Source organism: Rhincodon typus, chromosome 1, assembly GCF_021869965.1.
Source record: "Rhincodon typus isolate 14 chromosome 1, sRhiTyp1.1, whole genome shotgun sequence".
NCBI lineage: Eukaryota > Metazoa > Chordata > Chondrichthyes > Orectolobiformes > Rhincodontidae > Rhincodon > Rhincodon typus.
The window spans coordinates 106,395,406-106,415,071 of NC_063332.1; the positions used below are offsets into that span (position 1 = coordinate 106,395,406).

The window sequence follows — 19,666 nt, forward strand, 5'->3', positions numbered from 1 at the left end:
TTGGGCCTAGACCCTTCTTCAGAAAAAATGAAAAAATTTTTTCTGAAGTAGGGTCTAGGCCCAAAACGTCAGCCTTCCTGCTCCTCTGATGCTGCTTGGCCTGCTGTGTTCATCCAGCTCTACACCTTGTTGTCAGTGTCTTACTTTATTTCCTTAATTCAAAAATGACCTGCATTTACTTTGATATCATTTACATAAGGTGCTGTGCATGACCTTTTTCCAAGCTTGACAAACTATATACTTAGTGACAGCATCAGGACAGCGATGGAATTATCTGCTTGTGTAAAGTTGCAAAAAAATCCACATTTTTACAGGTATTGCCATAAGGGCTCTAAGCATAAAATCAAAAATCTTATAGGAATGAAACAAACAATTTGGCCCATTTCTTCTCTGTTGGCTCATTGAAATCTCAACCAGTAGATCACACTTCCTTCCTTTTTCCTTATATCCCTGCAGACTTCACAATTAACTGGAAATCAGTGCTGCTTTTTACATATGATCATATATAGCTCGAAAATCAGGACTTCCTCTTATAACGTGATCTGAAATATGGGGGAATATGAGTATACTTCAAATGTACCATTTCTAAAAAATTGTTTCAAAACTTTATTCAATCACATTATCATTACACCATCCAAAGTTTTATTTTGAGATAACAAGGTGTAGAGCTGGATGAATACAGCAGGCCAAGCAGCATCATAGGAGCAGGAAGGCTGACATTTCGGGCCTGGACCCTTCATCAGAAAATTTATATTTTTATTTTGTTATTTCTCTGCCTTCAGTTCGTTGAGCCATCAGTAACTTAATAATGGCCAGACTACAAAAGCAGCTGAATTAGATCCAGTAAAATGAAAACAATTCTTTGTATAGCACTGCTGAACATTTTGGAACCATACCTTTCTAATCCTCTGACATATTTTAGGGTAAAGAACCTCCAGTCTGACCTGCATTTATAGCAGTGTGATATCAACTGATTATTATTAATTCTTTGTAACTGCCGCCTCATCTTCAACAGTTATTCATTCCAAAGTCATTTGGTAAATTGGCCTCCACAGTCTTTTATGGTACAGAATTCCACAAGTTCACTACTCTTTGAACTAATTTTCCTCATCTTGGTCCTAAGTGGTCTACCCAGTATTCAGAGTTGTCTCTGCCACCAGAGAAAGTATCCTCCTAGCATCTAGTCTGTCCAACACCAGTTCAAATTTTATATGTTCCAGTTGGATTCCCTCTCATTCTTCTAAACTCTAGTTGAACTAATCTCTCCACATGGCAAAGTCTTACCATCCCTGCTCTCAACCTAGTGAACATTCGCTGCACTTTGTATACTTCAAGTATATCCTTTCTCAAATAGGGAAACCAAAACTGCATGCAATACTCCAGGTGTGGTCTCAAGGCCCTCTTTAACTGCAGTAAGACATCCCTACATCCGAACTCAAATCCTCTTGCAATGAAGGCCAAAGTGCTATTTCCCTTTAATTGCTTGCTGAATCTGCCTGTCTACTTTTGTTGACTGGTATACAAGGACACCTCGATCCCTTTGTACATCCACACTTCCCAATGTGTACAATGAAATAATTATAAGGAAATCTGTTCTAGTGATGTTGGTCGCAAGATAAATATTGTTTGAAAACTAGGGAAAATTTGACTGCTGTTCTGTGAAGCTATTACAATTCTTGCATTGCTAATCAAGCCCTATTATTCCACAAGCCTCACCAAAAAGGTTAAAGTTTCATTTAATCACCAGAATAGTTAATTTTGTATCATTATAGAGAAGAAATGTATATCAGGCTTTTGTTATTAACTTAAAAACAATTCCTTTTTCATAAACCAACTTATTCTTACAATAAATGGCAAAACTGGCTTATGGCTAAATTAATATTTGGAATTAAATTATATTCCCTTAATCCACAGCACAAACATTTACATGACAGATAAAACTACACAGTTTTGCCCAGATGTGGTTTATAACAAAGAAGAAAAATAAACTCTGTGTTGGGCCGAGAGTCCAAACTCAAAGGATAAAATGTGACGATGTCTCACAGGCTAGTCTATTTCCTGTAGATGAAATTGAAATGCTAACATCTGCAGAATTGACGAGATCTTCAAATCAGACCTGTGTCCAAATAAAAGTCGGGTATAAATCTAAAAGTTCTACAAAATGTTCACTGAGAGAGAGATCTTTGTAGTTGGTTCTGCTTGAGAGTTTGCTGCTTACATTTCAGGAGGCAGAAATCTCTCCCTTGTTCAAAGGCAATTGGGACACCATTACTGGGGCAGCTCAAGAGGAGATCAGCAGCATCAGTGATGAGGATTTTAGGGGTGAAGAAATGAAGAAATTGGACATTAGGGATGATGTATTAGAGGGCAGTGATGCCTACATGGACTAAAAGCAGATACCTTGTTAAACAGAGGGATACAAGCAACCACTTTCAAACATTTCAATGACTAATCTGCCTCTTGAGAGTGGGTGGATGTCTCACTCCTCATATGCCTCTGTTAAAACCCAAAGTGAACAGTTCAAGATGGGTTAGGTCACTGTTTCATTTTGTTTTAAGTTAACCTCCCAATTTATCTAAACCCAATTGTTTTCAGATCAAGTAACTAAACACCTTGGAAATGTTCAATTGAACAAAAAGATCCAGCATGGAATTGTAGAAGCCATTCCTGACAAACTCAGTTGAATTTTCTTGGAAGAAGGACTGAAGTAGTTGACAAGAAAGTACTTGAGCTCTCTGCACAAATGCAGTTTAAAGAGTATCATACATCCACCAAGGTAGGGTAAGGAGGAAGATTACAAATCCATCCTAGTTGGAATCGAGACTGAACAACAAGCTGATGGTACCAATCTGATCCACACCAGCTATCCGACTAACTGACCCCTAAAGAGTTTGAGTTGCTGTAGCATACAATTTGGAGCTCCAATTTGGAGGATGTTCAATGCGTAGGAAATTATATTCAATGACCTTACTGAGTCATATGAACTTTTATAGCACTAAATCCAGGTCCTTGGGGTCAAGTTCTTGGATTAATATCATAGAACACAGAACCATATAGCATAGGAATGGCACTTCAGCCCACGATGTTGTGCCAAACATGACACCAAATGGAACTAATCCCTTCTGCCTGCCATTGGTCCATATCCCTCCATACCTTGCATATTTATGTGCTTATCTAAAAGTCCCTTAAATGCCCTTATCGTATCTGCCTCCGTCACCTCCCAAGCAGTGCATTCCAGACTCCTACCACTCTCTGTGTAAAAAATTTGCCCCTCACATCTCCTTTGAACTTGCCCCCTCTCAGCGTAAAGGCATGCCCCCGAAAATTAGACATTTACACTCTGGGGAAAAGATTCTGACTGTCAACCTTATCTATGCATCTCATAATTTTATAGACTTCTATCAAGACTCCCCTCAGCCTCCACTGCTAAAGAGAAAACAACCCAAATTTTTCCAGCCTCTCCACATAACTCATGCCCTCTAATCCAGGCAGCATCCTGGTAAAACTCTTCTGCACCATCTCCAAAGTCTCCACATCCTTCCTGTAATGTGGCGACCAGAAGTGAATGCAATACTCCAAGTACGGCCTAACCAAAGTCTTATAAATGTGCAATCTGACATCCTTATACTCAGTTCCCCGAACAATAAAGGTAAGCAGGCCATACGCTTTCTTTACTACCCTATCTACTTGCGTGGCCACTTTCAGGGAGCTATGGACTTGAATCCCAAGATCCTTCAGTACATCAAATCTAGCCTTAACTTTCTATATCCATCTGCTTCTCCAGGAATGGATGGCTTCCTGGATCCCTGTGCAACGATGGGCTCTGGGCTTCTTTCGCCTCCTGTATGAAGGCATTCAGCATTCCATCTGGAAACTGTGCAGCCATTGTTGCCACATTGCATTTACTGAGAAACTTTCAGCCAGTCACTTCCAGACCCCGCCAAACCCAGAATATGCCTCCGATTTAGGAGGTGCAGATGTGCTTTAAGAAGTGAAGGTTAAATTTCATTGCTGTGAATATCGCTTCAGTGTGGGTCCAATGCTGGGTGTGCACCTGCTGTCATAAGGCATGGAACATTGTGCATGGCGATTTCTGTGCTAACTAATAGGCCTTTTCAATATTCAACACCACAGAATATAAACCAGGGATTTGGGGATAATTCACCTACTTTTCATCATAATAATGTCAGAGGATCTTTTACATACACTTGAGGTGAATGGACCCTCAATTTATCAGCTTATCTGAAAGACGAATCATACCAGTAATATAATTTTACTTTCAACTGCCAAACAAAATTATGATACATGAAGTACTGTGTTTTACTTCCAGGAACATGCTACAATACGTTACATATTAATATAGCAGAAGCAAAAGAAAAATGTGTGTAAACAATGTTGTGTGGAAGGCTAAGAATATCAGTTTTGAGACGGAATGTTGCCATGTTCTATCCTGTAATAAAATTCAAAGCTGCAAGAATGAAGAGTTATGATAGTCAGTTTCAAATGTCAAGGATGTTGGCTTCTCTTTGAAGGGAATGCAAGGAAATATATGTTATAAGATTAATTTTACAAAATAGTATTTCTCAGGCAAATTAAAGGATTGGCCTGAAAATAAGGGGCTACTCTGTCAACACAGGACAGGAAAAGCTTGGCATTTACAATCTGCACAATTAAGTGAGAATTCCAAGTTTGTCAGATGTAATAATTTTTGATGATATTTCCCCCTCCTTGTTGTTAATTGTTTATTGTTAAAATGATATTTTGACTTAATCTGATAGAAAATGGGAGTGTAAATTCAGTAGAAAAAACACTGCAGAGGAAGGAGCCACTGAAAGACATAGGGGTTCAAAGACAAAATTGCCTAAAAGTATACATTAGTGAAACAATTATGAAGACAAAATAAATTTTGACTTTATAAATGGGGGTATGAGAACAAAAGTAAATAAGAAATGACGAATAAATGTGATATTGCTTGGCTACAAACTTTTGGGTGCTGCTTTATAACAAGGACATTAAAGGCATTAGGAGTTCAAAGTATAAATTTGCCAGGATGAGGCCAGAAATACGAAACTATATCTAAGAGGAGAGACTTGAAATACTGCGCCTGTTCCCAATGAAGCACAAAAAATTTGAAAGAACTTTACTCCAGGTTTGTAAAATTATGAAGAGTTTTGAGATTTTAAAGATGAACTATTTTCTCAAAATATGAACTTTTCTCAAATTGGGGAGTTAGTAATGAGGGATTATCTCTATTTGAAATTGTCAAAATGAGAATAGAAAGATTAAGGAATTTATTTTATTCAAGAGTTTTATTAGAGTGTGGAATGCTTTGTCACAGTGAGTGATTGAGATGATGATCATTGCAAATTTTAAGGAAAAGCAGAGAATTATTTCAAAAATAGGAATTTCATGGTTTTAAAAAAAGAGGGCATTGCCCCAGCAAAATGCTAACACAGAAATGATGGACCAAATGGCCACCTGATGCATTATAAACACCAGTAGATTTGTACCCCTTCATGTAGTTAAGAGGAAATAATACAGTATAAATAGAACAGAAATTTTGAAAAAATAGCATTTATCACATAATAACGTGGAACTGACCAAGGTTTGGTGTGTACTTCCTGTGAGGTCAGAAAATGAAGGTGGACCTGATTAGGAATAACAGACTTGTATCATCAGTCGATTCTCTGTAAAAAAAGTCTGACAGGGTGTTTACTGTAATTTTCTGTGCAGCCAGCATTCATTGGAAAATCATAAAGTATGGCCTGCCTTTTTTAACTATGCTCTCATGGCATGATAAGTGCCTTGGTGAAAGCAAGAACTCAGAAAATCTATAAATCAGCTTTAGTAAGGCATAGAACTGACAGAAGCAAAGTGGGCTGTATTTTCTGGTCAAATGCAAAACAATAATGCTTGCTGCTGATTCCCGAGAAAGATTCCACTAAGATCTAGTGATCTCTTTGGTGGACCTTTCCCCTTTCCTGATGACCATTTAAATCTGTTACCAAAGCAAATGATGGGTTGGCATGCAGCAGCAGCCATGTCGGTAAGCAGTCAATCATATTGAACTGTTCACAGATTGCAAACCAAAAAGTTAAAATTATTAAAAGTTCATTTTTAATTTAAATATTTGGTAATATAATAGATTGAACAAAGATTGAAACTTAAAACTAAAAATAGATTAACACAATTGGAAAAAAAACTGGTTTTCAGCTATGTTACAGAATCACAGAATTTTTACATCATAGAAAATGGGGAATTTGGCCTGCCATATTTGTGCTGGCTCATCAAAGGCACAATTTGCATCATGCTACTCCAATCTTCTCTCTGCGTTTGTCACACATGTTGTTCCTTTTCATATAATAATCAAATTCCCTCTGTGATTCTGTGAATTTATTTCATCATTAGAGAGAAATGCACTATTCCATAAATATAAAATATGGCTTTCAGGACCAGTGATGCTACTTAGCAGTAATTATGATGTTGGTTTACTGTTATAAATGCAATTACACCTCATTCAGCAAGTTGTGACTCATGGAAGGGTTTTACAGTGAGATTAACAGTTCTTGTCAATTTATAGATTTCCATTGATTGCAGTCTTTGTGGAATAGGCACAATGACATAGCCTCTACACAAGCAAAAAATCACTAATAGAATGATCTGGATTTCCAAGCTTTTCTGTGTGTCTGGGGACCCCAGAAGTTGCTTTCAGTTTCAGTACAGTAAGATGAACACTGACTGTATAGCCTGGAAGAATGACAGGCAGCCTAGTTGAGGAATACAAGACTTTTAGGGCCTTTGACAAGGTAGACCTTGTAGGAATGTTGTTTGCCCTTGTGGGAGAGTCTAGGACCAGACGGCATAATTTCGGAATAAAGGATTACACATTTAAGGCAGAAATGAGGAGGAATTTCTTCTCTCCAAAGGTGTGGAATCCTTTACTGTGGAGGACCATTGAAGCCGGATCATTAAGAATATTCAGGGCTGCGATAGACATATTTTCGAACATTATAGGAAGAAAGGATTATGGGGAAAAGGCAGGAAAGTAGAATTGAGAATTAACAAATAATCCATGATCTCAATGAATGGCCTACTTCTTCTCCTATATTTTATGGACTTCACAATTGTTACCAATGCATAATCTGGGCTATTCATGAATCCATTACAGATTAATTTTTAAACACTCATGTAGCATTCATAGTAAAATTCTTTCTTTGGTCCAATGTTTGTAATATTTGCATTCATTATTTAAAAATTAGATATTTATGAAAGAAAAGAACCACAACATTTTAATGCTCCTTTTAAGTCTGAATAGAGAAGGTAACATAAAATAGCTTTTCTCATTACACCACATTATTGGATGTTCACAGGTATAGAAACTGCCCAACAGGTTTACCTGACAATGTTGATAATTACGAAACAATGGTAAAAATTCCATGACCAGGTCAGCATTTTGGGAAGGAGGATATTTGAGCCAAGTTCCAATTTTACTGTGTTCCTGCCCTGTAATAGCTCTTGAAATGTTCTAGTGGAACTGAGGATGGACACTTCCTTTGCCAAAATCCTTCTGTGCAAACCCTTCATTGCAATTATGGATCAGACATCATTCACTGGAATCCCAGCCAGTTCTGCATCCATCATCTTCAAAGTCATATATATTTGCAGACAATAGGCATCATGGTGATGAGTTCTAAATTCTGGTACACTAGACAACTTTGTAACAACAATGTCTTTTTATTTTTGTGTTTTCAAAAACCGCGGGCTGAAATGAGAAAGATCTGTTTTAATACCAATGTTTGAAAGGGTGGCTGCTGTTATGAAAAGCAAGTAACCTAACACCCATGGCAAGCATTGTTTACTGTTTGAACAAGCAGTAATTGAAGTTTAAGTTTAGATATTTGAGGCCAAGGGCAATGTTCAGATGGAGCTTTTGTTGGCAATAAGAATTTGATTGGTCTATGGACCTATTACCAAAGACTGAGACTTGCTGTCTGATAACAATTGTGTGAATGGTTCCAGGTAACTGAGCAGCTTGGAGCTAGGAACAAATTACAGAGAGAGTCAGGAATTAAGGAGCAGTCCCCCTGTTCTCTGTAGCCAAAACTCACCGTAAGCCTGAAAAAAGACCTAATTTATCTTGCCTGTGACAGTTGTTGTAAGCTGTGACTTTTAACGGACATGTCAGAGATTTTTATGAGTGAACCAGCCACTCTGTGTCTCTTAGCAACCAGTGGAAGCATCAGAAGAAAGACAGGTTAAGTAGTGAGTTGGCCGAAAAAAAATCACAAAGAGCATCTCAACACACAAACTGGAAACAAAGATTACTAAGATGCCTTTCCAGTTTTTCCTTTCTGCCCATAACATTTTTTACCTGTCTGTCTATCTGTGTATAAGGCAAATTTATATGGGAATTAGAGATTTAATTAAGAGTGTTAAATGCCAATGGTTTGTAATTGTTTATCTATAGCTAGAGTCTAACTCCTTGTAACAAGCAGTAATTCTGGTTAAGTACAGAAACCCAGTCTATGCTTTTTATCAATCTGCATTTGAAATTCTGATAAATTGGGGAACTTTGTTTACTGTATAAAACCTTTAACTCCTGTAATGACCCAGAAATAGCAGGACTTGATTTCCAGCATTCTCACCCAGTGAGTATTAACAACTGCATGAGACATTTGATGTTAGCTGATCCACGTATGTTTCAGCAAGAGGATGCAGTGCTAAGCATCTACTTTAGTGCTACAACCACTAGAGTTGCTTTGCAAATAGCAAATGACACCAGCTGAGCCTGGGATTTCTGACCGGGCCAAAGGTCAATCAGGGAATCCATATATACATCAGTGAGATAATCCACAGTGCAAATATAGTTCATTTAAATATTTTTCTGATGATCAGTGCTTAATATTCTGGGAGTCTCAGGCACTGGAAATATAGGAATCTTGGATGCCAGCAGCCAATGATAGGTTACTCCATGCTCAAATTGCTGACTTTAACTATCTTTTTAATATTCATAGCATTGATTTAATTCATGTCATCAAGTCCTTAAAAGTAGACTGTGATGTATTGGGAAATTATGCCTTCTTCAAAGACAGGGCAGCAGATATACCTGCTATTATCTAAATGTTACTTTATACTTTGAGCCACAGAAAACAAAATATCTTTTGTATTTGGCACAACCAAATCAAAAAAACTTAACAAATTTCACGAAGAAACACATGTTACACTGTCTTTTAATATTCAATTCTCTGAAATCAGTCAAAATGACTTATAGCAACTAGGGGTATATGATGCTGCTTGGCCTGCTGTGTTCATCCAGCCCTGCACCTTGTTGTCAGGGGTATATTTCTGTTCTTTTCTGAGCATGATAAAGTTTTAACCACTAATCTGTCCTTTGTGGTGCATATTCCTCGATGTGTAAGATAGGTGAATCTGCCAGCATTGTTTTAACTTGTCTTTCCAGTTCTAGCACAAGCTTCATCCTACATACTAGCATGGCAAGTCATTGAAACAATTTGGTCTGTCGTTGTTCTGTCTCAATCAGACTCTTGTAGATTAACCCATCTGTAACTTTTTAGAGATATGAACACTTTCTCCTTCAAAGCCCATTTCTATGACAACATGAATCTAATGTGGTTTGTATCCACGTAGAAATACAAATTTCTTACCTTTGTAAGCATACCTCTCTTTCACCTTATAACTAAATGAACAATTTAAAGCACAAGAGTTTACGATCTGACATTCTCAACAGATTTCTGGGAATCTAGAGATTCATTGTCTAGCCACAGTTTATACAGTGTACAGTCATTGCTGCTTAGTGTATACTATTTGCACACTTTTCTCACTAAAACAATGTAGGCCACGTTTAATCTCTAACAACCAAATCGCCAGGCAGACTACAGAATAGATCACATGGCCACTTTCACTTTTCCTTCCATTAAAGACACAGTCCCAAAACATAACAAGTTTGTAAACCATATAATTGTAACACAATGAATGCTTCAGGGAAGCTCTGCACAAAAGTTTACACAATTTACAATTGGATATTTTTCAGTAAATATAGGAACATTTAGAGGGGGAGAGTAGGCCTTTCAGTCTCTTGGTCCTGCTCCACCCAATTAGATCATGGCTAATCTGTACTTCAACTGCCTAGGCCTACCTGTCCTGAATAGCTTTCCATATCCTTACCTTACAAAAGTCAATCCTGATATTTTTGGGTGGGTTAAATGATTAAATATCCTTTCTATTTTTTAAAATTCTTTGGTAGAATGTAAAATGTTTAAGATTATGTGTTAGAAAAAGAGAGTTGTCAGAAAAAGATCAATTGTAAACTGCTGGTACTATGCATTGCTCCTGACTTCAAAATCCAGTGTAACAATTTCTTAACTCAGGGCTCCAAAGAAGAGTCATACAGGACCAGAAACATTAAGTCTCGTTCTTGTTCCACAGAGAGAGTGTGTTAAGTGTCTCTAGGACTTGTTTTTTTAATTTCTTTACTCAACCCAGCTGCATAACATAGGTTTCTTTTATGCATTAACTTTGAGTTCTCTAAGAGACACATGATTCATGCTACTTGTTTTTTTTTTTTTTAAAAAGCAACATCCCAAGGCCAGTTCTGGGTTTGCATGGTATGACCATTTTGTTTGTTGACAACTGAGTGCAAAACGTGACCTTCGGGGATTGAATATTCATGTTTTAAAATTAAAAACCATTTTCTGCTTTTCAGTGTTGCCATGACTGTCTGCTCCACAATCCTGGCCATTGGTTTCTTGCCATTGAGTCTTTATATTTACTCATCTGCCTGGGCATTAGAATTCAACAATTCCAGCACTGTGCTACAAACACCTTATAAACAGATAGGTGATCAAAATTATTTATCCATTCTTCTTCATATTTTAACAAATTGTTGAACCATGTTTGCATGCTTTATTTATTGCGTTGTAGCTGTGCTAAGGGCAAAGAACAAGGGAGTGGAGTCAGGGATCTCCAAAGTGACCTTGGGGTCAACTGGGGATTTTGGACATTCCAGTTTGGTTATGTTTTGTAAAGATGTTGACCATGTGCTGCTCAGTGCTGAACAGGTTAAACGTTAAAAGGGGTAGGTAAAATTAAGCACTATTATATATGCCCATAATTTTATTTTGTTTTTGATTCAAGTGTTAATGTAATTTGTCTTGATTAATTCATTAATTTATTCTATAAGCTTCAAACAAGGTTTGACCTCAAACTGCTTGGAAACGAACATTTATAACCCAGCATAAATCTATTTTTTTGTGCCATATCAATATTACTTTCTCTGCTTCTATCACTGGTTTGGAAATAAGATTGACTCCAAATGACTTTGGCTGAATGCTCAAGGCAGTTCTGGAAACCAACTCTATCACATTTCATGAAATCTTTCTGATGTCACAGGAAATTCAATACTCTTCTAAACAGCAGGCAAGAAGCTTAAAGGACTAACATGAGGCTTCTCCTCCTAAGCCATTGTTCTCAGTGTTCTGTAACATCTATGTGCTGGACCTTCAGCCAGATTGATTAAGTGCGACATGATTCTGTGCTTAGATTTCAAACCAACTCCACATTATCTACAAGCCAACTTCATAGTCTCCTATGATTACTTTGTGTCCATACATGACAATATCTTGGATGCTGCTCTAGGCTCAAGTCCACTCCTCTTAATATACAAACATACAAACAATGAACAAGAATAGGCTACTTAGCTATTTGAACCTGTTCTGCCATTCAATAAGATCATGGCTGATTGAGTTTAACCTCAACTGCATCCCTTCTATTCCCTTGGTAATGTAGGGATCTATTGTTCTGTCCTGTCCTATTCTTTTCACCTAGTGAGGCCAATTTTGATCTCCCTCATAAAAACATTGATCCCCTCCATCCCAACCATACTATCTACTATACTTGTACTTTCCTGTGGTAACATCAGCTGGTACGGGAATTGAACTTGAGCTGTTGGTGTCACTCTGCATATGGTGAAATTGCATCTTCCTTATCAGCTGTCTGCAGTGAAGGAACAGTTTCCCCAGTTGTCCCTATGTGTCTGTGGATGTGACTTTATATTGGCTCACTCACATTCACTGCTTATAATTGAGGTGACAAATACTCTACACAGATTCCAAGATACACATTCAAAGATATGCAAGTTAGGTGGATTAGCCATGCTAAATTGTCCCATAGTGACCAGGGATGTGCAGGTTAGGTAAATTAGACATGGGAAATGGGAGATTATGGGGTTAGAGTGGGGGTCAGGTTCTGGATGGGGTGGCTGTTTGGAAGGTTGGTGCAAGCTCAATGGGCCTTATGGCCTCTTTCCACATTGTAGGGATTCCATGATGTTATGCTATGTGGGCTGACTCTTGTTGAGAATTGATTGTCCTCTGACTGGCTCTCCAATGTTCAACTCTAGAAATAATTTGGCAGTTTCATTAAAGTGGAAATTTGGCCGTCTGTCATTTCATCTTGCATTTTTTACTCATGCCCATTAATATTCTTGCATCAGTAGTTTTTTTTTTGTTCTTGGAAGAGTACTAGTCTGCTACCTATCATTCAGTAAGTGTGTTTCTCCACTCGCTATTACCCTGTATGAGTCACTGAATTTGTTGGGTTTCTGTACGAGTTCTTTGACAATTTTCACTGCCACTTCAGCCTTTCCATTTGTCTAAGGATGTTCCGGAGATGACACATTGTCTATGAATTCTTCACTCATGGATTGAAGGCCACGGTCATGTAGCATAATGTCTGGAATGCTGTAATGACTGAAATATTGTTTCAATCTCACTGCTAGTTTTTGATGTCAGTTGGTCTAACTACCAGTAGTCAAAATATTGGTCACTGGTGACAAGATAATCAGTTTGAGAGAATGAAACTGTCTGCTGCAAGTCTGGATGGCATACATTAAAAGTGGCTCTTTGGCTCGCTCAGCACTGCACTCGCTGATATGATTGTTAATCTTTTGGTTTATGTTTGGCCATATGATATCAGCGATGTATATCTGTTTCTCGTGCTTGAATGTTACATCCAGATGATACCTCTGAAAAGGTTGAATCCCACTGTCTCTTTGATTCTCCCACACAAGTATTATTGAGTACAAAGCTCACAACCAAAACAACAGCCGACTGCTCCTTCTCTATCTGAGAGTTATTCATTTACCCTGAACATGACTGCAGCTGGTATTCTTGCTACATAAGGGCTGAAAGCAGACTTCATCATTGACATTATAATACCTGAGCACTGGTGTTGACATTACAAATTGTTCTTTTCTAGTGAAAGCTGCTTCTTGTTCTATGCCTTAATACCACTGCATGTCTTTGATAGTGAGATTTTCTTTTAATTTGGTCAAGGGATGTGGGAATCACTTAGGGTAAGCCATATTGCTATAAGTCTACAGTTACATGTAGATCAGACCAAATAAGGATGCCAGATTCCTTCTTAAAGAAGATGAGGGAATCAGCTTTTTTTTTTAAACAATGACTAACCATGGTTACATAGTTGCTATCAGACTAGGTTTTCAATTCCAGATTTTTCTTTAATTCAAAATTCACCAACTGCCATGGCAAGACTCAAATCCATGTCCCCAGAACATTCACCTGGTGTCCATAGATAAGCAGTTCAGGTGGATTGGCGTGAGAAATGCAAGGTTACAGGGATAGGGTAGGGTGGTGGGTCTGGGTCGGATGCTCTCCAGAGGATCGGTGTGGACTCAATTGGCCAAATGGCCTGTTTCCACACTATAGGGATTCTGTGATTCGGTGATTACCACTGTGACACCATCATCCCTTTGAGTGGTGGTTCACGCTCAGATGGCAAATTAGTCAAGAGCTTTGCTAAATTGTTCACAAACCCAACAAATCATCATGTTGCTTAATCATTGCATCTCTGCTATAGTTCTCACTTTGTCAGAATCTGCATGGAGTCACTTTGCTGTCAGAACATGACTTGTGTAATTGGATTCAGGTCTTCGATTCCATCTTTCCTTGCTCAGCTTCAGGTTCATGTGCCAAACTTTGTTTAGTAGTCATTAGATTGTGGTCTATGATGGCTTCTTCCATTGCATATCCATATCATAGACTAGCAGATTATCCACAATAATATCCATTTTGGAAAATCACCAGCTCTCTTGCGTGCTGTGTTGATACTGTTCTTGGGCAATGAAAATGTTAACAAATGAAAACGTTGCAGCAGGATCTTGATCAGCCGGGGAAATGGACCGAGAAATGGCAAATGGAGTTTAATATAGATAAGTGTGAGGTGTTGCATTTTGGAAAGTCAAATCCAGGTTGGAATTTCATGCTAAATGGTAGGGCCTTAAGGACTGTAGTGGAAGAGAGGGACCTTGGAGTTCAGGTGCACGGTTCTCTGAAAGTGCAGTCACAGGTAGACAGGGCAGTGAGGAAAGGTTTTGGCACACTGGTCTTCATCAGTCAGGGTATTGAGTAGAGAAGTTGGGAAGTTATACATGACGTTGGGGTATGGTGTTCAGTTTTGGTCACCTTGCTATAGGAATGATGTTATTAAACTGGAAAGAGTGCAGAAGAAATTTACAAGGATGTTGCCTGTACTCGAGGGACTGAGTTATAGGGAGAGGTTGGACAAGCTAGGACTTTTTTCTTTACAGCGTAGGAGACTGAGGGGGCATCTTATAGAAGTATATAAGATCGTGAGAGGCATGGATAGGGTGAATACACTCAGTCTTTTTCCCAAGGTTGGGGAATGGAGGACTGGAGGGCATTTGTTTAAGGTAAGAGGGGAAAGAATACATGGGAACCCGAGAGGCAACTTTTTTTACATAGACGGTGGTACGCATATGGAATGAGCTGCTGGCGGAAGTGGTTCAGGCAGGTACATTAACATTTAAAAGGCATTTGGACAAATACATGGATAGGAAAGGTTTAGAAGGATATGGACCAAGTGCAGGGAAATGGGCTCAGTGTGGATGGACATTTTGGTCAGCACAGACCAGTTTGGGCCAAAGGGCCTGTCTCCGTGCTGTAGGACTCTATGACTCTATGGCATACACAACCATTTGTTTGTCCCAAATGGTGCCTGGAATGCAGTCTGAAAACGGCTTCTTTTATCCACATTCACATACCTCTAACATTAAGAGTAGTGAAGTAATTTGCCATGTCATGTTATAGCAGAAATTCTTCAATGGCTGGCATATTGAGGTATTTGGATCAATGTTTACTCTCGGTTTTTCAAGTTTCTTCACTGATACCATGCCGCTAACCCAGTCTGTAGCAGTTGTCACTTCTGGGTTACTCCCTGCTTTGCCAGCTCCATTGTCTTGTTTTTCAGGCTCAACTTGAAGGCAACTAGAACTCCCCTCAGTAAAAGCTAAGTTGGTCTCACACACTCATCTACTTTAAGCTGATATTCACCTAGAAGAATTTGAGATCTATAAAAAAAAACTTTGTCATCTTCTAGGATTTTTTTTCCAGCAGTGGATGGCTTTGTGGCCTGTGGAATGCTGAAAATTTCTTCTGGTACATGCAGAGTTACCAATCCAACATTTAAATTTGTTTCAGCAGAGATGAGTGGATTTTACTTACCTTCGGTTATCTTGTATGCCATATCCTCATTCTTCCCATTACATTAGACTCTCATCTTCATTTGGCCTCTTGGATTGAGCTTTGTTTCATCATAAAGGTTCAGCCTTATCCTTGAGGACTCAATTTTGGCTCACAATTTCAAGGCACTTCACACAGTTCTGTGAAGCTTATGATGTTGCATGAAACACCAGTGTCTATCTGACACTTCATATCCACTTGATCCTCTCTTTGTGTTGTCATCATTCAAACAGTCACAGGCCATTTTTCAACCTTAGATCTGACAATACTAATCTGTTCTATCATGTAGAGAGTGCTTTATCAGTGTCACTGACTGACCTCTCTCCAGCCGCCACCTTTATATTTTTCGTCTTACAACTAGCTTTTCATAAGTCAAGCTGATCAGTCATGTATTTGAAACAGGTGGGACTTGAACTCAAACCTCCTGGTTCAAACCTTCCACTGCACCACAAGGGCCTGCTTCTGAGCACTTATGTGCAATTTGATTCAGCTTGTTACAATTAAAGTACTGCTTTCCACATGATGGAATGTTTTTGTTTCTTTTATGGAATGTCTTCCATAATATTTGCCTATTGCTCTCTGGCTTTGATCTTTCTGCTTGTTTTTTTGCAAATATTTCTTTTTTTCAATATTTTGTTCTTATTTTGCCTGGAATCTCTCTCAGCATGATGCAAAGCTTTCTCTGTGATCCTAGTGATATGCTATAAATGATGATTGACAGCCTCAGAACTTCTGCACATTAATAGCTTTCTTGAGAGTCAATTTTTTTGTCCCTCAGTAGACATACATGCATAGCATTAAGAAAACCCTAATTCTGATGAGATCATCTTTCACTTTTCCATAGGCAGACTTCTACTGGGTGGTGTCAGTGCTATCACTGACAATTGACTTCCTCTCCACCTGAACCCTGAGGTGATAAATATACTGTTCATAAGTAACATTATAAAATTTGTCTTAAAAATCTCCAGAATCTCTCCTGTCTGGGTTCTCTCTTCAGCAAGATTGAGGGTGTAATACAACATGCAGCACTTACTACCCCACACTGATAATAGAGTGGCTGTCCTTATTTTCTTAATCTTTTGTAGCTATTGTATGGTGTTGCCATGGAGAATGGAGAAGAAATCCAGTTCTGTCGCAAATCTCCTTTTGTATCCAGAGCAGCAGTGAATGGAATATTCATAGCCATTCTGACTCACGGAGCGCTTTAAAATCGCAGATCACAGTTTTAATTCTTTCTTTTTTATTTCAGTAATTATCTCTCTTTCCAGCTCTGAAAATTCACTTAATCCATATTGCTGCTTCAGATACTATGTTTCATAAAGGGCACTCACATTCTTCTAAAGTGTGGCGATCAGGATTGGATGCAACAATTTAGTTGTGGTGCAATTAGAACTTAATAAAATATTTAAAATAACCTCCCTGTTTTTTCCACACAATACCTCTTTTTCTGAAACATCCCATATGCCGGTGGATGGAGTGTGTTGAGCTTCAGGTGTTGGTACAGTTATTGGGAAGTGGGATTGCAAGGCAGAATTTATTACAGCACATCACACTGGGGAATCATAGTGTCCAGATCCACTTAATCATGGGAGAGGCTTCATGTTAATCTCCTGTCAACAGAAAATCTCCCAATTAAGTCGGAGGCGAGAGTGGGCTAATATGAGAAATTCACCTGCACATGGTAAAATGTCACTTAGGTTTGTTAATCAGCCAATTGACCCCAATTATCCCTAAACCCATTATAAATTAATAGTTGTTGATGGAATTAATAGTTGTTGATGGATTAAAAGGGAATTGCATGGATCTCATCAAAACATTTTTGGCCAATAAACACTGCCTCTGATTGGCTTGCTGCTTTTGAAAAGATGACAGGAATTCTGCCTATAAAGTCGGTAACCCCACGAAAGGCCCAAAGCTGGCCTCTTAAGTAGTTGATCGGCACTTACCTTGGTCAGACTTCCTCCAAGAAATAAACCCAGTTCTCCCATTAGTGGGACAGATTCCTGATCTCATTAAATACTACTCATGTTAAATTGTTACATTATTTGAGGCACTGGAGACATGTCTTCAGCCAAGCCTCCTGGTTGTTACTTCTTGGCAGTCTCCTCTCACATGTGTTGCAGTAGCTATGTCTGTAGTTTCCTTCCCTTCTACTACTTGTCCCTTCCTGCAGCCCCCCCTACCCCCAAATCTCCAGTGTGATCTCTGCAAATAAGTGAGTCTCCCATCCTAATAACTGCTATTATCTTTGTAGTCTGTGCACTTCATTGCTTCAGTGAAGTTATGCAGTGCTTCAGTGTTATAAGACTGTGTTTTAATGCCTCCAGGCATTATAAATTATTGCAATCAGCAACTAGCCCCAATATTGCAAGTAAATCCCAGTTTTGAACAGATGTATCTTAAAAGCACAATGTCTATTAATGCCTCTTGCGTGTTTTCAAAATAACCTCCCCAGAATCTTTCATGGAGTTCAACAAAATTTCAGTGTAATCATTGAAGGTTATTTTGTGGAGGGGGAATAAAAAAGAGGCCTGACTGATAATATTTATAAATCTTTCAATAAAAGTCCCAGATAAAAGATTAGCATGTAACATTAAAGTGTATAGGATTAGGGGTAGTGGACCAATATGGATAGAAAACTGGTTGACAGACAGGAAACAAAGAGTTGGAAGAAACATGTCTTTTTTGAATGGCAGGCAGCGATTTGTGGAGTGCCACACAGATCAGTACTTGGACCCCAACTATTCACAATATATATTAATGATTTAGATGAGGGAACTAAATGTAATAACTACATGTATGCAGATGACACAAAGCTGAGTGGGAGTGTCAATTGAACGAAGGATGCAGAGATGCTTCGGTGTGATTTAGAACAGTTGAGTGAGTGGACAAATGCATGGCAGATGAAGTATAATGTGATGTTGTGCACTTTGGTAGCAAAAACGGGAAGGCAGATTATTATCTGAATGATGATAGTTTGGGAAAGGGGGAGGTGCAGTGAGGCTTGAGTGCTCTTCTACAGCAGTTGCTGAAAGTAAGCATGCACATGCAGCAAGTGGTAAAGAAAACAAAAACGATGTTGGCCTTCATAGTGAGAGGATTTGAGTACAGGAGCAGGGATGGCTTGTTGCAATTTTACAGGGAATTGGTGAGACCACACCTGGAGAACTGTGCACAGTTTTGGTCTCCTAAACTGAGGGAAGGATGTTCTGGCTATGGAGGGTGTGCAACAAATGTTTACCAGACTGATTCCTGGGATGGCAGGTTTGGCGTATGAAGACCATATTACCAGTGGACCATAATACATAGGAGTAGAATGAGACCATTTGACCCATCGAGCCTCTTCCACTATTCAATCATGGCTGATATGCTTCTCCCTATAATCCTTGATCCTCTAACTAATCAAAACCCTGTCTATCTCTACCTTAAATATAATCAATATCTTGGTCTCCATAGCCTTCTGCAGCAATTAGTTCTACAGATTCACTACAGTCTGTTTGAAGAAATTCTTCCTCATCTCAGTTCTAAAGGGTTGTCCCTGCACTCTGATGCTGTGCCTCGGGTCCTAGTATCTCCTACTAGTGGAAATATCTTCTCCATGCCCACTCTTTCCAGGCCTGTCAGTATTCTGTAAGTTTCAATGAGATTCCTCCTCATCCTTCTAAACTCCATTGTGTACAGAACTAGGGTCTTCAACCACTCCTCACAGGACAAGCCCTTCATCCCTAGGATCATTCTTGTACACCACCTCTGGACACCTCTAACACTAGAACATCCTTCCTTAGATACAGGTCCCAAAACTGCTCACAATATTCCAAATGCAGTCTGACCAGACCCTTATGCAGCCTCTGCAGTGCATTTCTGTCCTGTATTCATGCCATCTTGTTTTTCTGTCAACTGAACCTGCATGTTAACTTAAGAAAATCCCTGAGCTAGAACTCTCAAGCACTTTTGTACTTCAGATTTCTGAAGCCTTTCTCAATTTAGAATCTAGTCCACACCTTTATTCTTCCTACCAAAACACATAACCTCATACTTTCCCACATTATATTCCATTTGCTGCTTCTTTGCCCACTCTCTTAGACTGT

The 19,666-nt window shown here is 38.8% G+C and overlaps 1 protein-coding gene across 1 annotated transcript in view; it reads left to right on the plus strand.

Moving 5' to 3' along the window:
- The window catches only part of LOC109917513 (solute carrier family 10 member 6-like), a 78,809-nt gene that overhangs the window by 1,096 nt on the left and 58,047 nt on the right, over nt 1–19,666 (plus strand). The window contains exon 2 of the mRNA XM_048604290.1: nt 10,724–10,857. Coding sequence (XP_048460247.1) covers nt 10,724–10,857 — 134 coding nt within the window. The remainder of the gene's footprint in view (nt 1–10,723; nt 10,858–19,666) is intronic.